At 46.0% G+C, this 16,557-nt stretch overlaps 6 protein-coding genes across 6 annotated transcripts; 5 read left to right on the forward strand and 1 right to left on the reverse strand.

The window, feature by feature from the left end:
* Window positions 1–159: 159 nt before the first annotated feature.
* Window positions 160–3,374, forward strand: F5147DRAFT_747022 (uncharacterized protein; the record flags this gene model as incomplete). The annotated part of the gene is made up of 11 exons (XM_041439902.1): window positions 160–274; window positions 298–491; window positions 522–713; window positions 769–956; window positions 1,008–1,170; window positions 1,231–1,379; window positions 1,429–1,829; window positions 1,881–2,057; window positions 2,115–2,230; window positions 2,311–2,986; window positions 3,040–3,374. The coding sequence occupies 11 exons, from the start codon at window positions 160–162 to the stop codon at window positions 3,372–3,374; spliced, it is 2,706 nt and encodes a 901-aa protein (XP_041289869.1).
* A 2,740-nt stretch (window positions 3,375–6,114) lies between these two features.
* F5147DRAFT_776743 (uncharacterized protein) lies at window positions 6,115–8,297 on the reverse strand (the record flags this gene model as incomplete). The annotated part of the gene is made up of 5 exons (XM_041441887.1): window positions 6,115–6,851; window positions 6,907–7,282; window positions 7,336–7,506; window positions 7,566–8,105; window positions 8,160–8,297. 5 exons carry the CDS (start codon window positions 8,295–8,297, stop codon window positions 6,115–6,117), a joined length of 1,962 nt encoding a protein of 653 aa, XP_041289870.1.
* Window positions 8,298–8,825: 528 nt separating this feature from the next.
* On the forward strand, window positions 8,826–11,099 carry F5147DRAFT_776744 (uncharacterized protein; the record flags this gene model as incomplete). Its single annotated transcript, XM_041441888.1, has 10 exons — window positions 8,826–8,937; window positions 8,987–9,049; window positions 9,110–9,145; window positions 9,194–9,307; window positions 9,357–9,437; window positions 9,485–9,544; window positions 9,591–9,677; window positions 9,724–10,302; window positions 10,376–10,789; window positions 10,840–11,099. The coding sequence occupies 10 exons, from the start codon at window positions 8,826–8,828 to the stop codon at window positions 11,097–11,099; spliced, it is 1,806 nt and encodes a 601-aa protein (XP_041289871.1).
* A 1,065-nt stretch (window positions 11,100–12,164) lies between these two features.
* Window positions 12,165–12,749, forward strand: F5147DRAFT_655366 (uncharacterized protein; the record flags this gene model as incomplete). The annotated part of the gene is made up of 1 exon (XM_041433970.1): window positions 12,165–12,749. One exon carries the CDS (start codon window positions 12,165–12,167, stop codon window positions 12,747–12,749), a length of 585 nt encoding a protein of 194 aa, XP_041289872.1.
* A 387-nt stretch (window positions 12,750–13,136) lies between these two features.
* F5147DRAFT_776746 (uncharacterized protein) lies at window positions 13,137–14,046 on the forward strand (the record flags this gene model as incomplete). Its single annotated transcript, XM_041441889.1, has 4 exons — window positions 13,137–13,329; window positions 13,379–13,581; window positions 13,631–13,807; window positions 13,858–14,046. 4 exons carry the CDS (start codon window positions 13,137–13,139, stop codon window positions 14,044–14,046), a joined length of 762 nt encoding a protein of 253 aa, XP_041289873.1.
* A 30-nt stretch (window positions 14,047–14,076) lies between these two features.
* F5147DRAFT_581632 (uncharacterized protein) lies at window positions 14,077–14,463 on the forward strand (the record flags this gene model as incomplete). Its single annotated transcript, XM_041431607.1, has 1 exon — window positions 14,077–14,463. The coding sequence occupies one exon, from the start codon at window positions 14,077–14,079 to the stop codon at window positions 14,461–14,463; it is 387 nt and encodes a 128-aa protein (XP_041289874.1).
* Window positions 14,464–16,557: the final 2,094 nt, after the last annotated feature.

The raw sequence follows: 16,557 nt of genomic DNA on the forward strand, positions 1-16,557 counted from the left end.
CGGACGGACAAGGGTACGAAGGCCTAAGGGGAGGCGCACGAGCGCGCGCAAAAGGCGCGAGTGCGTGTAAGGCGCGCGAACGAGGCGCGTACGTAGGGCGCGCGCATGAGAGCGCGTATGACTGATCCTTCGGATAAGAGCTGGAACGTGTAGGGAATTATGTGGGTAATAGGGCCGTATATTCGCATTGAGAGGCGCGAGTCTCTACATCGCTGTGAAGATTGCTATGGGCCGGAAATTTTATGCAAGTCTTGTTGTTTATTAAAGCACGCACGTCACCCTTTGCATATCATCAAGGCGAGTATTTCAAAGTTCTGGCTCTATTTCCATTTTTTGACAATGCACAGAAATGGACCGGAACTTATTTTGAGCGCATTGCCCTGGCGGACATGGGCTTGAGAGTCCAACTAGGACACCAAGGAATGTCATGCTTATGTCCACAAAGAGGGCACGTCTCTTTTGTCGTTATTCACACTAACGCAATCCACCATGTAAGTGTCAATTTCTGCGGCTGCCATCAGCGAGTGTCTCATCGCCAGCAACTGTTACATTGCGAGTGGTATCCGGCTACCTTACACTTTCCTCAAAGTGCCTGTACAAAACGGGTTCTAGAGTTCTTCCTCGTTTTGACGTGGTCAAGCAAAGTATCTGGCTACGAGTTCTATACAAGTCTCGAACGACTCACTGACAACACGCATTTAAACGTACCTAAGGTGCATTATCACACTTGCCTACATATCGCAAATATTGACCCAGACATAGTCTCAGTATAAAGAATTCATGCGGATGGTTCGTCAATTTCGACATATTAAATTGATGAAGCAAGCTGGTCGTGGCAATGTAACCGGTGGCATCTACAAGACTGAGCCTGGTGCATTAGCCATCAAGTGTCCTGCTTGTCCACAACCTGGCGTAAATTTGCCAGAGGACTGGGACAAGGTGGAGGGATCAATGAAGTAGTTTTTTTTTCTTCTAATCCACTGCATTCATTAAATCCCCCCTCATAGATTTCTCTACTATTTAATTATTGCTATGGATGCTAACTTCCGTCTCAAGGACAGGGCTCGGTCTTCTAGTACGGCCGATCCTGGGCTGCACACAGGTCTGGCGTACTTCGTTCCTGACAAACCCTATGTGGAGCACATACTGAAGAACGCAAGTCAAACCGATGTAAGTTTCTTTTCAATTCTCACTCTTGATGTACCTGCTTAGAGGACGCCAACCCATTAGATTAGCACTTGTTCAGGCTTTAGGACATTGGCACATGCTGAATCCAAGTACTTGAGTGGGTTGCAAGCGACTGGCATTGGCTTATGTCTTTGTGCGTGCCATGAATTTGTTCGACCTCAAGGAGTTGGAGACCTTCAAAAAGGTGAAAGGTATGTTTGTTTAAAGTGTATATATCCAACTGTCTAATGAAGAATTTAGATACACTAATATGGATTTTATTTTTTTCTCGTCCATCATGCCTCTCCTCCTCCTCTCCATCATCATATCTTACGACATCGCTTGCCAATGGAAAATCAACCTCACAAAAAGAATCAATGAGCTTCCAGAACACCTTCAGATTCCAGCGGCTGTCGCTCTTGCGACGTTTATATTTGGAATCCCTAAGTTTCACTGCCCTGCGCACGAGGAGAAATGTGCGATACCACATTCCCTGAACCTTATACCAGGCGTAGGACGGACTGATGGTGAAGGAATTGAGCGCAATTGGGCAGAAATGAATCGTGTTGCGAACAGCACGAAGGAAATGGGCCCCGGTTCTCAACACGATGTCCTCGATGACCATTTCGGTCATCACAACTGGCATAAATATACTGGACTAGGTAAGATTTTTGTTTTGATTCAATCTATACAACGACTCAATCGATCTACAGGACTTTCACTACGGAGAAAACTTTTAAATGCTATCAAGGAATGCACTCATCACCAGTCCTTTTTGCGCGACTTTGATTCATCAATCAATGAAGCCCTTCGAGGAGAATGGAGTGCGATGATCGAGGCTTGGGAGCGCGACAAATCAAGTCTGAACCCGTACGTGCTCAGCAGAATCAGTAAAATCTATCTATATTTTTAAATTCTTTTTGTTGAAGCTGACTCTGGTACCATAGGTCTTTCAGAAGCACAAGTACATGTTAATTTTGCGGATGAGGAGAAGATCACTATCCGTAATGGACGTAAACTTCCACATGAAACGACTCCTAGTTCTTTCATCAATATGGCCCTGGTTCTTGAAGATGCCCAGTAAGTTCTACTCCTTCAATAGTTTGAGACTGCCTTCTGATCATTATCAGATGACGAATCAAGATTGACCTCCCATCATCACTGAGTGCAAATCAATATGCCAAACTTCACCAACGCCGGGTCACGCTACGACGACAGCTAGACTGCTTCCACATCATACAGCGGGTATATATGGTAGGGATTGGAAGCTGGATTGAACAGCAAGACAGGGATTCATCTGATGACGTCGAGGATGAATCTCTCTGGCTACCATCGACACTCCCTGCAAGCGATCGAGAAGCAATATGTACGAATGACATTGCTCACATCGAGGCTGAGCTTCGCAAGGGACAGTGTCGCGATGCACTCGATAGGCTCCACAGGCATCTACATACCAAGTCTCATTTCATCAAACATCGCAATCTCGATTTACGTGGACAACGAGCCAACACTCGTGCGACTTCCTTTCTCGCCCGCTTTGATAGCAAAATCAATGCTGCTACTGTAAAGTACTGTGTCGCTTGGTCAGCGTTGTTAGAACTGGTTGGGATCAACGAGCTGGAGAGGGAATTTCAATGTTTACAGGCTAAGGATATTGTGGCACCTGTTGACACAGTGTCAGGTGTCAGGAGTACTACTGGAATGCGCGGAAAAACGAGGTCCGAGAGAGACGCATCCCGTGGATTAGGACAAGGTTATCAGATGACATCGTGGATTTGGCTTACTTCAGGAGTTCAGGACGACATGGGTCTAAATGATGGTGAGTGTGTTCGCTATTGCATTGATCAACTCCCTTTTGACATGAAACGGCAGTGTTGCATGTAGAATGGGCCAAGTCTCGCGCGCGCGCACAACGGTGGAATGAAGAAGTGTTACTTCTCAAGGAAGAAATGTGGCGAACACGTCAATTTCTCGCATGGTGTGCACAACAGTGGCGATCCGTTACTGAACTATCACACCAGGATGTGCAGATCGTGGCTGGCACCGCCGCATATGCCCAAAGGCAGGCAGCAATTCAGCATGCATTACTGGCTCGTTTCACTAGTCTCTGGGGCACTGGAGTTAGCGCAGATGATACAGCCGCTGAGGATGAAGCCACTAGATATATAGCTGAGGACGAAGATTTTGACGACGACGACGAGGGGTAGGCATATAGGGGCTTTTGGGTGTTATTTTTATTGTGTCGCATATTTGTGTTTAATTGGTCATCGTCAATCAAACATTTATTTGAAACCTACATTTAAATGATTATTAGTCTGGATACCCATAATATCATTATTGACTGGTGTGAACCAGGTGTGGATGGCAGAGTGGCAAGAGCCATGGATTAGGTCAAAATGCGCAGGTGGTAGTTGCCGTGAAAAGTGTTTATGGGAAAACTGGTAGTTGCCATTATACTAGGTCTAATACTACAGCCAAGGGTGGCACTAACATTCGCACTTCATCTATTGCACCTATCGTCAAACTCTCCTCCTGTTTCACCATTGCCTTTGCGTTCCGCTAAACCTTCTCGTATATCCTTCGGCTCTTCCCCATGCCTTCGCACCTCATCAAACTTTCAGCCGCTCAGTCGCACATTGTATTGTACCTTCGACAGCTCGCTCACACTCACATTGCATCAGCGCAACTTCTCGTGCTCCCTCTATTCTCAGTTACCCTTACTAGTTTCCAAGTTTCCCCTCACATTTTACTTAGAGGAATTATTCTCAGTAGCAATCCCCTTGGGCTGAATCTGTACTCATGTCCAGAGGTCTATTTGAGTATTACCCCACTTCACCCTTTCTCCCCCTTTCACCCCTTCTCATCTAGCTATCATTCCTCACACACACTGTCCCATCTTGCTAGCCCCACTAGGTGTGTAGTTGATTATTTCACACATTACTCACATCATAGCCAGCACAATTACATGTTTTCCTGTTATCTGCAGCACCTCGTGTTTATTTACATGTACTTTGGACCCAAAATATTTGGCCGCTACTTTCACCTATGGGTTTCCAGATTTCTACATACTTACATATATATTGGACCGACCTCGAGTATTTCTATCATCCAAGTAGTAGGGAGCCATTTCCCGATACTTGGTGGTCAAACCCGATATTTCATAGTTCTTAGTTGACATTGTGAATATTACCGCTCTTTCTATCTGAAATACCCATCATTATTGTTCATCCACATACCGCTTGCTTTCCTGACATTCACTATCACAATTCCCACTAACCCGCTAAACCTGAACCCGAAACCTGCTAACCTGAAACCTGAAAACATCGGACCTGATACTTTGGCATCAGACATCGTAAATATACCTTCGGACATTGTTTCTCGTGCTCGGACTTTTGACTGTATATTGTTTCACTAACTACAGACCCATTCCAAACAGCTAACCCCTTGGGTTGAATGCACTTGTCTTGCAAGTATAGCAGACTAGGCTGTGCATGACCACAACACTTTTTCTATATTGCTGGTTACTTACTTCATGTAGTGTCCAGCAATTGTTGTATCTCTACACTGTATACAAAGCTGAAGAGGTAGAATTGATGCTAGCAGCTAAACTAATCACCACAGAACAGAACCTACAATTCCTAATATCCATCTCCATCGATAACCAGGCAGCAATCCAAAGTGGGGACAGCTTCTATACACACCCAGGATCATATCTAGCAGACTGCTTCCAGTGCATGATGCAGAAAGTAGCCAATGACTTTGATGTTACATTACACTGGGTACCTGGTCACTCAGACATTCACGGAAACAAAAAAGCAAACAAACTAGCAAAGAAGGCTGCAGAGGGCTGACAGAACAACAGCCCCCACAATCAGCTACCAAACTTCCTTCATTTGAACTCACTTCCTCTTAGCATATCCACCCTCAAGCAAGCACATCATCTGACCACCCAAAATCACTGGATGAGGCTTTGGGCCAAATCCCCCCATTACGCACACATGCACAGTATCAATCCAAATATTTTGCATCGCTCATTCATAAAACTCACAAAATCTTATCTGAAATGTCTAACAGGTCTTCTCATGTGCCTTTGCACTCGTCATGCTCCGCTCAACGAACACCTTCACCGCATCAGTAAATCTCCCACATCATCATGTCCTCACTGCCCAAACATCAATGAAAATGTCCACCACTCCCTCATTGCATGCCCCCACTATCACCACAAACAACACTCTCTCATATGCACACTAGGACACAAAGCCATGTCCATCCTGCACTTACTAACAAACAAAGAAGCCATACCACACCTTATCTGATACGTCAACGCTACAGGAAGAATGAAGTCTACATTCAGTGAAATTTCCTTGTCCTTGTCATGATAGACCTGACCTATTCCCCAATCACCCAACAGAACCAAAACACTATGATACCCACCCCCACTAATTCATCCTCATATGACACATGACCTACTATAATACTGCCTAAACTCAAATACCCTCAACATATAATGCACCAAACCACACTTAACTCCTCGCCTATACAGAATCTAAGCTTCCATTGGACTCAGCAAAATACTAGCAGGACTGGCCCTTTCATCACCAGAGGCCACCTCCCCTTAACCATACCTACTATTTGCTCCCAATCAGACTCCTATACCAGTTGCACAAGCAACCAAGAATGCATCCAGACGACCCCTACTTATATCAGTTACATCATTGCACACATTATATTTAAAAGTCACCTCTTCTTCGATAGATTGCATGTCTAAAACACGTGGCAGGAACAGCGGTGGTGTAAAGAGTTGATTCTGTGTGGGCTCTACAAAGTGTTACCTTCAGAACTCAATGTGCTGAGTGATATGCTCGTCCCAAAGAGACTGCCTATAGAATACTCCTTGATATAATGCAAGGGATATCTTGTTAGGATTGGGGATGAGAGAAAGGAAAGTTACCAAGAGAACGCTTGATGTTCCGAGGATGCGTCCTGAAGTGGTCCGAAGGTGGTCTGAAGATGGTCCGATGTCAATAAACTGAAGGTCCGAGGTTGCGCAAAGCGTCCAAAGAGCTTCCGATGAACAACGAAGGTTCCAAGAGAAGTACGGTGGGTGTATCGAAGTATAAGACTCACGAAGGTGATGTTGGACTGAGATGCGACTGGCGCAGGAAACATAGGGTCATCGGAAACATATGTTTGATGCAAGCCTTCGTAAATGACCACCATTGTGGCCAGATGACGTGTAACCTCTGTCAGCTGGAGTTGACTGACATGGAGGGATGCACTGGTGACCTCTAACCGGCTGTTGAGAACTGTGTTTCCCTGCTCCAACAGATCCACCCTCTGCTCCAAACCAGTGAGTCTATGTTCTCCGGTAAGGTCGGAATTTGCCAGTGGAAGTTCTTGTTGCTGCACAGCCAGTGGCACCGTCGAATTGACTTCGGCCCTCGAATCAATGTTGACCTGTACATTGCTTTGTTCCGTGACATCCAGCTCGCCAGTCCCATCACCTGTCGCATCCATGTCGGCTGTCATGTCGTGCATGATATGATCCTCATCAGCCGGAGGGACAATGTCGAGGGAGGATCTGTCTGGCCTACGCATGGGGTCGCCATCAACAGCCGTTGATTCCTCGTCTGCGGTGTTTGGTGTTTCAGCATCAGTTATATTTGGAGATGACTCTCGAGTATCTTGTGATCGTTAGTTAGGATATACAATGGATTTCTATAGTAATTTTGTATTTACCTGCTTGACCACCAGCAGATGACACCTCGAGCAATACAGATTCATCCCTCACCACTGAGAGCTGTGTACCTACCCTTGTCTTGGTGAATGGGACTGGCCAAGCCCGAGATTTTGACCAAGTTATGTTTTTGCCTGTTGGCTCTGGTTGGCTGGTGGTTGTGGCAGGAGGGCTGACAACGGTGTCTGTTGGTGGCCTGCATCTGAGCTTGCTCTGGTGGCAGCGGGCACATGTGCCAATGGGCTTCTTAGTGCGTTTCCCGATTCCTGGCAGACAAGGCACTCCTGCTCGCAAGCACAGATCACAATCCCATGGGCGTTTCGAAGTGGCCGATGTCCCAGGTGCTGGCTTGGACATACTGGGCAGATTTTTCTTCTGCTGTGGTTGTAGATCAATAAACACATTGAAGGGAAAGAAAAAGAATCACTAACCTTTACTACAATCGATGGAAGCATCGACCATCCTCTTGTAGCTTTGTCGTCAGTTTCTCGCTTAGCCTTCTGCTTCCCTTTCGCCTTGCTAACGGCAGTCCTCATCAGTTCGTCGTCCTCCATGAGCTGTTCTTCTTCATCCTCGTCTTGGTCTTGGTCATCCGTGGTGTCCTGGTCTTCTGTGTCACTCAAGATCACTCTTGACTTCTGAATTTCCGGCGTCTCTTGACTGGCCGATTGGGAGGGGCAGTTGGACTTCGAGAGTGTTTTCGGCGAGTGGATTGTGAGACGATCGGCCAATGGGGTGTCGATGGTTCAGCTTCCTTTCCCTTTCCCTTCCCCTTGCCCTTTGTTTCCGTCAAGCTGGATATGGGTCCAAATGATCGAGGCCAGGAGGATGTGTGAGATTGAATCTGAGATGGGCGAGGGGGGGTAGTATGGAAACGTCGGGCAATGTGGTCTGGCTTCGCTGTGGGATTAGGATTGACCTCCAACATGGCAGCAGCTGCAGATGTAGATGCCATGTCCGAAGATCCGGTTGCCAAAGATGGCATGGTTGCTGGTTCGACTGTATGGTTAGCGATGTACGCACGAGCTTTTTCCTTGAAGGGGTGGTCGTTGATACGAGGGTCATCGTGTTGTAGTGATTGCCAGTCAATCGGCCTCAAGAACTTTCTCTGGTAGGTGGCATCCTTGACCTCTGTGGCAATGGACAACACCATCGGTGGGATCAATGTGGCCGATCGGCCATGAGAACCTAATGCTGATGACTACATTGATAAGATAGGATTCATCAGTGTGATCACAACCAAGCTGAGACTTACAAGTTCAATTGCTAAAGAAAACGCCTGCTTCTGATGCTCTGGGTGGCCATCTTGCATCTTCAACGCCTTGGAGACAATGTCTTGCATCTTGTTGTATGCAAGTTCCATGGCAGCATTGGATTCTGTGTGAGAGGACATCTTTTGTGATCACGAAATGTACTCGATTTCGAGTGGGAGTTGAATTGAAGAGAAGTAAAGTGACAAACAAAGTTACGAGATGCTTGGACCAGCTGGCCAACATCACGTGATGTTGTACCTGTGGGAATTCATTGATTTCTACAACCTTAATCGTTAATGTGCGTTAATTGTGGGTTCTCACACACATGATGTACTGGTAGCTAAGTTGAATGTGACATCATTGTGGCCCTAAGTTACTGCATTGATCACAATTTTGTAGATTTCAATGGTTCGTTATCGGCATTTGTATAATGGTGTGTCGTGTACGATTCAATATAGTATCCGACTACAGTTCTGACAGTCAGTTCCTTCCCATTTTATGTTATTTTCGGTTGACTCTCGAACCTTGGATGTTTAGATGAAACAGCCAATTTTTTCACCGGCTATGATAATTTCAGTGAGGACCAAGACATTGTCGCATCGGACCAGCATAAGTTCATTCTCCGTTGAGAAGATTTTGGCTGACTCTCAGTCATACTATGAGTGGACATGTTAGATTTTGAAACAGGTTACGCCACTCAATCCAGTGGCAACACTGATGACTGGCCAGGTATTATTGAGTCCAAGGATGACATTACCATCTCAAACTTGATTGTAGATTGTAAGTTTCACATACTATGTACTTCGGCTGACATTGGTCGCATCTACAGATGACATGTTACATGTTTTCACTGGCAATGAAAAAGTTCCAGTTGAGATCGAAAAACCATTCAGTAAGTTCTATTTGCCATCATATAGCAAACTTACAGACAACCCACGGATTTTCCATGCAGGCTATGACACGTCATCCTCGCCATCGGCCCAACAAGGTGTGGATTGTATTCTTGCACAGTACATACTAATAGCATGTATTACAGCCTCATTTGATTGCAACTATGACAATGACGATGGCATATCCATGTCACAAGCCCTCCCTGTGACTGTCAACGCATCTGAAAAACCGGTTGCTGATACATTCAGGCCCCCAATGTGTAGATCAGCTATCATCATGCTTTGCGAGTACTTATTGTTGTCTTGAAGTGTCTGTGCCCTTTGTCCATTACAGTGATGAGACCGGGTACCTGCAACATGATTTTTCACCCAGACAATCGCCACAAACTTGTATGTTTAAATTTTGGCACATATGATCATCCTGACGCTTCTGTCAGCATGTTCTGAAGAGGATGATGTACCTACTGAAAAATATCTTGCAGAAATGAATGAAGCAGGTAGCTTGTCAAATTTTATTTTACAATACAACTTAACAATTTTCAGACAAGGTATTTCTGGGATATGGCCATATGTTACCAGAATCAACGTATAAGAAATTACTTGGTCTGTGCGAGCCACGGCCAGCTGCTGGTATGTCCTCCATTACGTTATCTCAGATCTCACATAATCAATTTAGCCGAAATATACCCAGGCTGTGATGATAACGCAGTGCAATCACAAGCCTCGTCCGAAAATAGCACATCTGTGCTCGTGGACTTCGGGCCGACAGCAACAAATGAACCTAATTCAAAGACAAACCATCTTTACGGTCGCATCTCTGTTGATACACCATCGCCTTGTGCTGTCGACCTCATGTGCACAGAAGAATCAGCTGACGATGTGTTCATGGCTGATCTGTACCTTGGGTATGAGGAAGATGACATCACAACCACACCTCAAAACCCTCAAGGCTACTGGGCAGGTGTTGAGCAATCCCCTCAGATCCTATTACTGGCCGATCTTGACTTTGGTTATGAGGGCGATTTCTTGCCAATCGCACCATTAGATCGTCCAGTACATCCAACAGCAATGGAGTCATCACCTGACGTTGAATTGCCGGCTAATCTAGACTTTGGGTATGAGGACAAGATTTTCTCTATGAAGTCATCAGATCATGCCCTTCATTCAACTGTTATGGAACCATCACCTGACGTGGTGTCGCCGGCTGACCTTTGCTTGAGGCATGAAGGTGAGGCCATCCAAACCACGCCTTCAGGTGAGTCAGTCAATCATACTGTTCAACACTCGCCTGAAACTATGTCCATCTAATTCTTTCTGTGGTTATGCAGATGAGGCTCTCGCCACTACATCCTCAAATCGTTTAGTGCGGCTAAATGACATCACGGCATCTATGGATCCATCACTGCCAGCCAATTTGTGCTTGGGGTACGAGGACGAGGCTCTCCCGACCATAGCCTCAAATAGCACAATTGGGCCAACACTTGTAAATCCGTCGGCCGGCATCACATTACCAGTTGATCTGTGCTTGGGGTACGAGGATGAGTCCATCATGAATGAACCGTCGACACGAGCTGTACTTGCCAGTCAAGTTGAGAACTTAGGTGGCTGTGCAGCCCCACAAGCGTCCTGGAAATCCCCCAGGATGGCGGACGGCCTTCAAAACCACGATCCTTTGTACGCTGATGCTGTGGAGGCCATCGCCCGTGTCATACATCACTTGGAGGTCAATGATGACCATGAAAGTAAGTCAAAGCACTCTGTCACATATTTCGACTCATGACACATCTTTCAGTCGATCGAATTGCCAGAGATCTCATGTCTTCAGGTATTGGGAATTGCCGTGAACCCACGGCCGAAGAAATGATATATGCCAGACGTGTGGTGAAGGTATCATATGCTGAACGAAGAGACAGGGTCACACGAGCATGTAGAGATCTGGTCAGGTTATACAGAGTTCTTGACTATCATCGTGGAATGCTTGGCTCACTAGATGATTTAATATACAATGTGCAGAGATTGGAGGAGGAACAAGATCGCGACAATGAGGATTGACATGCATACTTTTGAATACATTGTTACATTTACTACGCATTCAGATACATTTCTACAAATTGGTACAATATTGGCGATCTGAACTGTATTCATCATCCAGTGAACAACATTAATATATAAAGCTAGGAGAAAAATATATTGACCAGCATCCTAGCTTGAATGTTTTATGTCATGGTAGCAGATTTTTCCAAATGCTGGATGAGCGATGTCCATTGGGTTTGTTGCATTTCGGCCAAAAGCACCATCCTTCACCCTGAGATTGATGAAAAAACTTCGCACATAATGTATGATAGTTCAAAGTGCTAGCAACAAGATGTTATAGTTTGATCCGACCGAAGACAGCAATATAGAACCAAGCTCCGGCCCAAGTATCCATGTTGGTTCGGTTGCAATCTGGCCGAAGGATGTGTCAAGTAAACAATTATTGAACATCACACATAATATAAGATGATTCTTTCTATCGGTTGAGGGATGTCTGCATGTTCGGTTTCAATATGGCCGTATGCACTATGCTTTAAGTGAGGAATTATTTGGAATGTCACACAAAATAGAATAGTTTTCTAAACTCCAGTGATGGCACCATGCTTCAATTTCAGGGTCATGATTTAACAGTGAGCATTGTAAGAGATAACATAATAAATTGTTCCAAAGTGCAGCCGAGAGATGTATGCTGAGTTTAAATCTCCACCAGTCCTCATCACGACATAATAGCTGTTACGTTGATCTCGACTAATGTCATGCACTTCCGACAACTCATCCTGGAATGACTCGCCCTCAACTGGCCATTGTCCAACGAAAGGCAAACGACCTGGAGGTCACTATAATGATCCACTACCATACTTCACACTCTGGGATGTTGCCAATGTATTCGAGTTTGCGACATCCCGATTCATGGCCATCCGCCATGCCGTTGGCAAGAGCTATGTGCAGCGCACACCCAAAACAAATCAATTGCTGGGAAAGCACATTATTTGGGAAGCATAAGTGAGTTTGTTCTTAACTCTTGTGCCTCCAATAAATTGACCCGATGTTGAGACATTTGTCTTGCCATTCGTTAACATTTGCATGGGAGCCAACATCCAGCCCACTCTACCGTTTTTTCTGGTGCAGATAGTGGGCCTCGTCTGCAGGTGGCAGTTGGGGTTGTTTTGCTATGAAGAACTCGCCCATTCGTTCCTCGCTTGCCCTACAGAGAAGCATCTCTGTTTGTGGGAAGGTCGTCAGCTTGTAGAATATTACCCTTATTCCTGGTGGAATGACCGCTGGGACATGCGTTTCCAGACTGCAGAAGTTCAGTTAACCTTTACAGAAGTGATGGACATCGTGAACGAACATTTTCAGCAACGGGTGAGATTTCAGTCATTTTGCAATGTGTCGGCTGACATAGGACAGCCAGAGGGTGCATTACTGGCTGCTTTACCCACCACCATGAATCCTCAGGGAGGTCCGTTGAGTAGGCAACTTCTCGCAGTCAGGGCAGCAGCAGCACATGCTACTGATGAAGTTCGCCGAATGATTGAAGATAAACAGATTGAGGCTGTCATCAGTGCCGAGTGTCTCGGCCACCCGGAGGAGATTAACATTGGCCATGCTATGGAAGCTTCCCGCCGTGTGGTACATTGTGCAAGACAGATGGTGACAGCTCCGTAGTTATAATTTACACCTTGATCACCTGCGCATAACAACTTCACGCTCCATAAATTGTGTTATATTATATGTTGAGGTTCAAATTTAGCCTATGATTCATGATATCATGGAATATGTATTTAATGACACCAACAACAGCAGTCAGCCAATGAAACGTCCTTCAGCTTTGATTATGTAACCCTTTAAAATCAGGTAATCATATAATTTGAGCATATTTCAGCTATCATCATCTCGGCAAGGCATCCGAGCACCATCAGTGCTGTAACATGTACCCAACTTAAGTTTTTAACCATCATCCTCGTGCTTTGGAAGCCAGAGGTCTCATAATTAACGTCTCGGCAGATATCACCCGCGGTCTGTTACACAATTTTACTTGTTGAAAAACATTGCATGCACACCGTCGAAGTGCCCAAGGATTGGGCATTGCAAAAGGTCCATTTAGCCAGCCAATACGTCGAGGATCAATTTTGGGCCCATGTTTCTCGATCTGAATGCATTATTCCACCCATGGAGCTTGATGTTCAAATCACGTTGAGTTGTGCACAATTAGCATCAACTCTGGCCGATGCATATACCAATCCTAGTAGGTTCTCTTTATATTCAGTACTTACGTCCTAACTAAACAGCAACAGTTAAGCTGAACGTCAACATGAAACGATACAACAATGCTTGTGGACAATGGCCGACAGGCCGAAGTGACACACAGGAAGCACGGCTGCTGCAGAAATTCCCGCCCAGTCGTGAAATGGTTCTTGAAAAGCCTTGTGTTCTGTTGGATGCAGGTCATCACATCATCTTGTGGTATGTGCCTGGGGCACTGTCGGACTGGGTGAAGGTAAGTGTGTTCTTCCGTGTTGGTCATTCATTGAACCGCCGTGCTGCAGGAGGATATCAGTGCAGCGATGCATTGTGCCAATGATCTCCTCAAGAAAAGTCTGTCCCCAGCGAATGCCAATTGCATTTGGAGAACAGACAGGTCCTATTTCTATCCGACCGAAACACCTGGTGTCTCCCCAGGCTGCATCAATGTATCTCCATGCTGGTTTCAACAAGGTCACGAGGTCAGTCATGTCTCATCATCGTCAACGTTCAAGGGACTGACCGCCACAAGCCTCATGGTCATGCTCAAGAAAATGCTGATGTGAGCTTTTGTCCAGAGATATCAGCTAGTCTCAAAGGCCCTCAAGGTATATCCATTATCAAATCTATGCGACGACCATCTCTCCTCGCCTCGGCTGCATTAAGGGTCATGCACCCCAGCCTGTATTGGGCCTCATTGCGCACCACCCTTGAGATTTGACACTGGGCATATTCCAATGGTCAAACCGAGATGTTTGAGCGCATTAGACACTGGGCATCGGTCTTCACAGGTGTCGCTGTGATGGCCAACCGCTGGTCACCCGCACACCGCAATCCAAAATGCTGTCCTGAATGGTTTGACATCATGACATTGGTCGGCAACTATCCAAGCACCCGGATGAAGTTACATAACCTAGGTATTGAGTTGGTGTATGACTCAGGAGTGATGGTAGCATTCTGCGGTCGGCTTGTCCGCCATGAAGTGGACCTGCGGACTGGCAACCGATGGGTGTGGGCATGGTTCATGAGAGACAGCGTTCATAACCATTTCAAGACGCCCCGTGGGGAGCACTCATTGTATTCTGAGGCAGATTATGCAAAGTACAGCAAGGTGGAAGACATTTTAAACAGTATGTAGACTTTATCATCCTCACTGTTCTGTTTCACATACTTCATATTATTTGTATTCCATCACTATACTGGAAATGTGAGTGACCGGTATTGCTTGTATGACCGGGACATCAGCTTTAGAAGTTTCCTTCTGGGATGCCACAGTGAAACATTGGAAAGTTCTATAACCCATGGGCCGAAACATCATTTATATCGGCTGAGAAGCAATTCAGGGTTCATGGGCCGGAATGTTATTGATGTTTGTCAAGATGTGATTCATGTGGTCATGGGCCGAGACGTGAGTCACTGACTCATGAGCCGAAATGTTATTCATGTTGGCCGAGACCTAAGTTACAGAGTCATGGGCTGAAACATTATTCATGTGGGCCGGGACCTAAGTTACCGAGTCATGGGCTGAAACATTATTTATTTGGGCCAAGACGTGAGTCACGGACTCATGGGCCAAAACATTATTCATATGGGCCGAGACGTGAGTCACGGACTCATGGGCCAAAATGTTATTCATGTGGGCTGAGACGTGAATCACGAACTCATGGGCCAAAACATTATTCATGTGGGCCGAGACGTGAGTCATGGACTCATGGGCCGAAACATTATTCATGTGGGCCGAGACGTGAATCACGAACTCATGGGCCGAAACATTATTCATGTGGGCCGAGATGTGAGTCATGGACTCATGGGCTGAAACATTATTCATGTGGGCTGAGACGTGAGTCACGGACTCATGGGCCAAAACATTATCCACGGTGCCAATGTGCTATATGCCTACCATTTGACTATGGGCCCAATCAAGACACTTGTGTATTGTCAAGCATGGGCCCAGCCATATCTTATGGCTACAATTGCCCATGGGCCCATATGGGATGGCTCGTATAGTACAGGGAATTGTCCTATTGGGCTGGCCGTGAGATACGGACTATTTCACTGAATGGGCTCTTTCCTCTTCAAGAGTCCAGTGAGCAGCAGGCTTACGACGTGTGGTAGTAGAGGGAGGATCGACCTGGCCTTTAGATTGAAGGGAGTGGCCTGATCGTGTACTTGATGAGTTAGATCCTGTCATGATAATGGTACATATGCATCTGCATCAAGTGGCTCTGCCATCAAGTGGCATCCAGGATTCTCCTGGTAAGATCACATGACCACAAGTTTGAATTTTGAATGTGAAATTCATTGTCCAGATGGACCCTTAGTGACCTTTAGCAAAAATCCCATTTTTACTCTGAGTCTCATTATTATCTGGGGAGAAATTTGTAGTTTACTGATGACTTGATCCTGTCTCGAAAGGCACCATTGACCAAACATCTGAAGTTATTTCAACCCAAGACTCTCATATCTTTGCTTACAAGAAGGCATCGGCTTCTAACCCATTCAGAAATTGTGCTAGTGCACTACGGAAAAATTCATCCCTCCAAGTGGCCATGCCAAGCTTTTCTGAGTCTCTGAGATGGTTTGTAGCAGGAGGTTGTTGACCGTCGCCATTACTATGACACAGAGTATTTTCAGCAAGGAAATATTTGCCCTCCTTGCTGAGGCTGCGAGGGTCCGCTGTCCATGCTAAAGATTTCGACAGCAGAGCATCATGCTGCAGTGGTGGTGGAGGATAATATGGAGCAAATAGTAGTGGTACTCAGAGTAGAAATTAAAACCTCGCTAAAGCTCGCTAACTTCCGGCTAGAGTTTGACAAAACTCGGGTAAGGCCTGCAAGAACAGCCACCAGAACATGCGGCACACTCAGCATCGTAGCGGACTTGGAAAATTATGCCTGCTGCTCGACCACGACCTCCTCGTCGTTCTGCACGACTCAAAGCACTGCAGACACCCTTTCGAAAAGAGAGATTCTCCATGGACCAAATGTCAGGGCCTGTCACCCGTGGAAGGGGTGGCAAGTCTCGAGGTTCGCGAAGTACTACCGGCCCAGATCAGCCCAAGTTTCAGATACAATGGCTATCTGCTCCCTTCCGCACCCAGAAGGTCGTCGACTACCTCCGTGACCACTCAGCTGATTGTTGGATATTATTCCCCTCTGAAGTAAAACAATCACACCCTGATGATGGCCGCCCCTCGGCCAAAGATAAAGTCTCAATCTGCGCTATCATTGCC

The sequence above is a fragment of the Suillus discolor genome (assembly GCF_016758755.1).
Source record: "Suillus discolor strain FC423 chromosome Unknown F5147scaffold_51, whole genome shotgun sequence".
Lineage (NCBI taxonomy): Eukaryota > Fungi > Basidiomycota > Agaricomycetes > Boletales > Suillaceae > Suillus > Suillus discolor.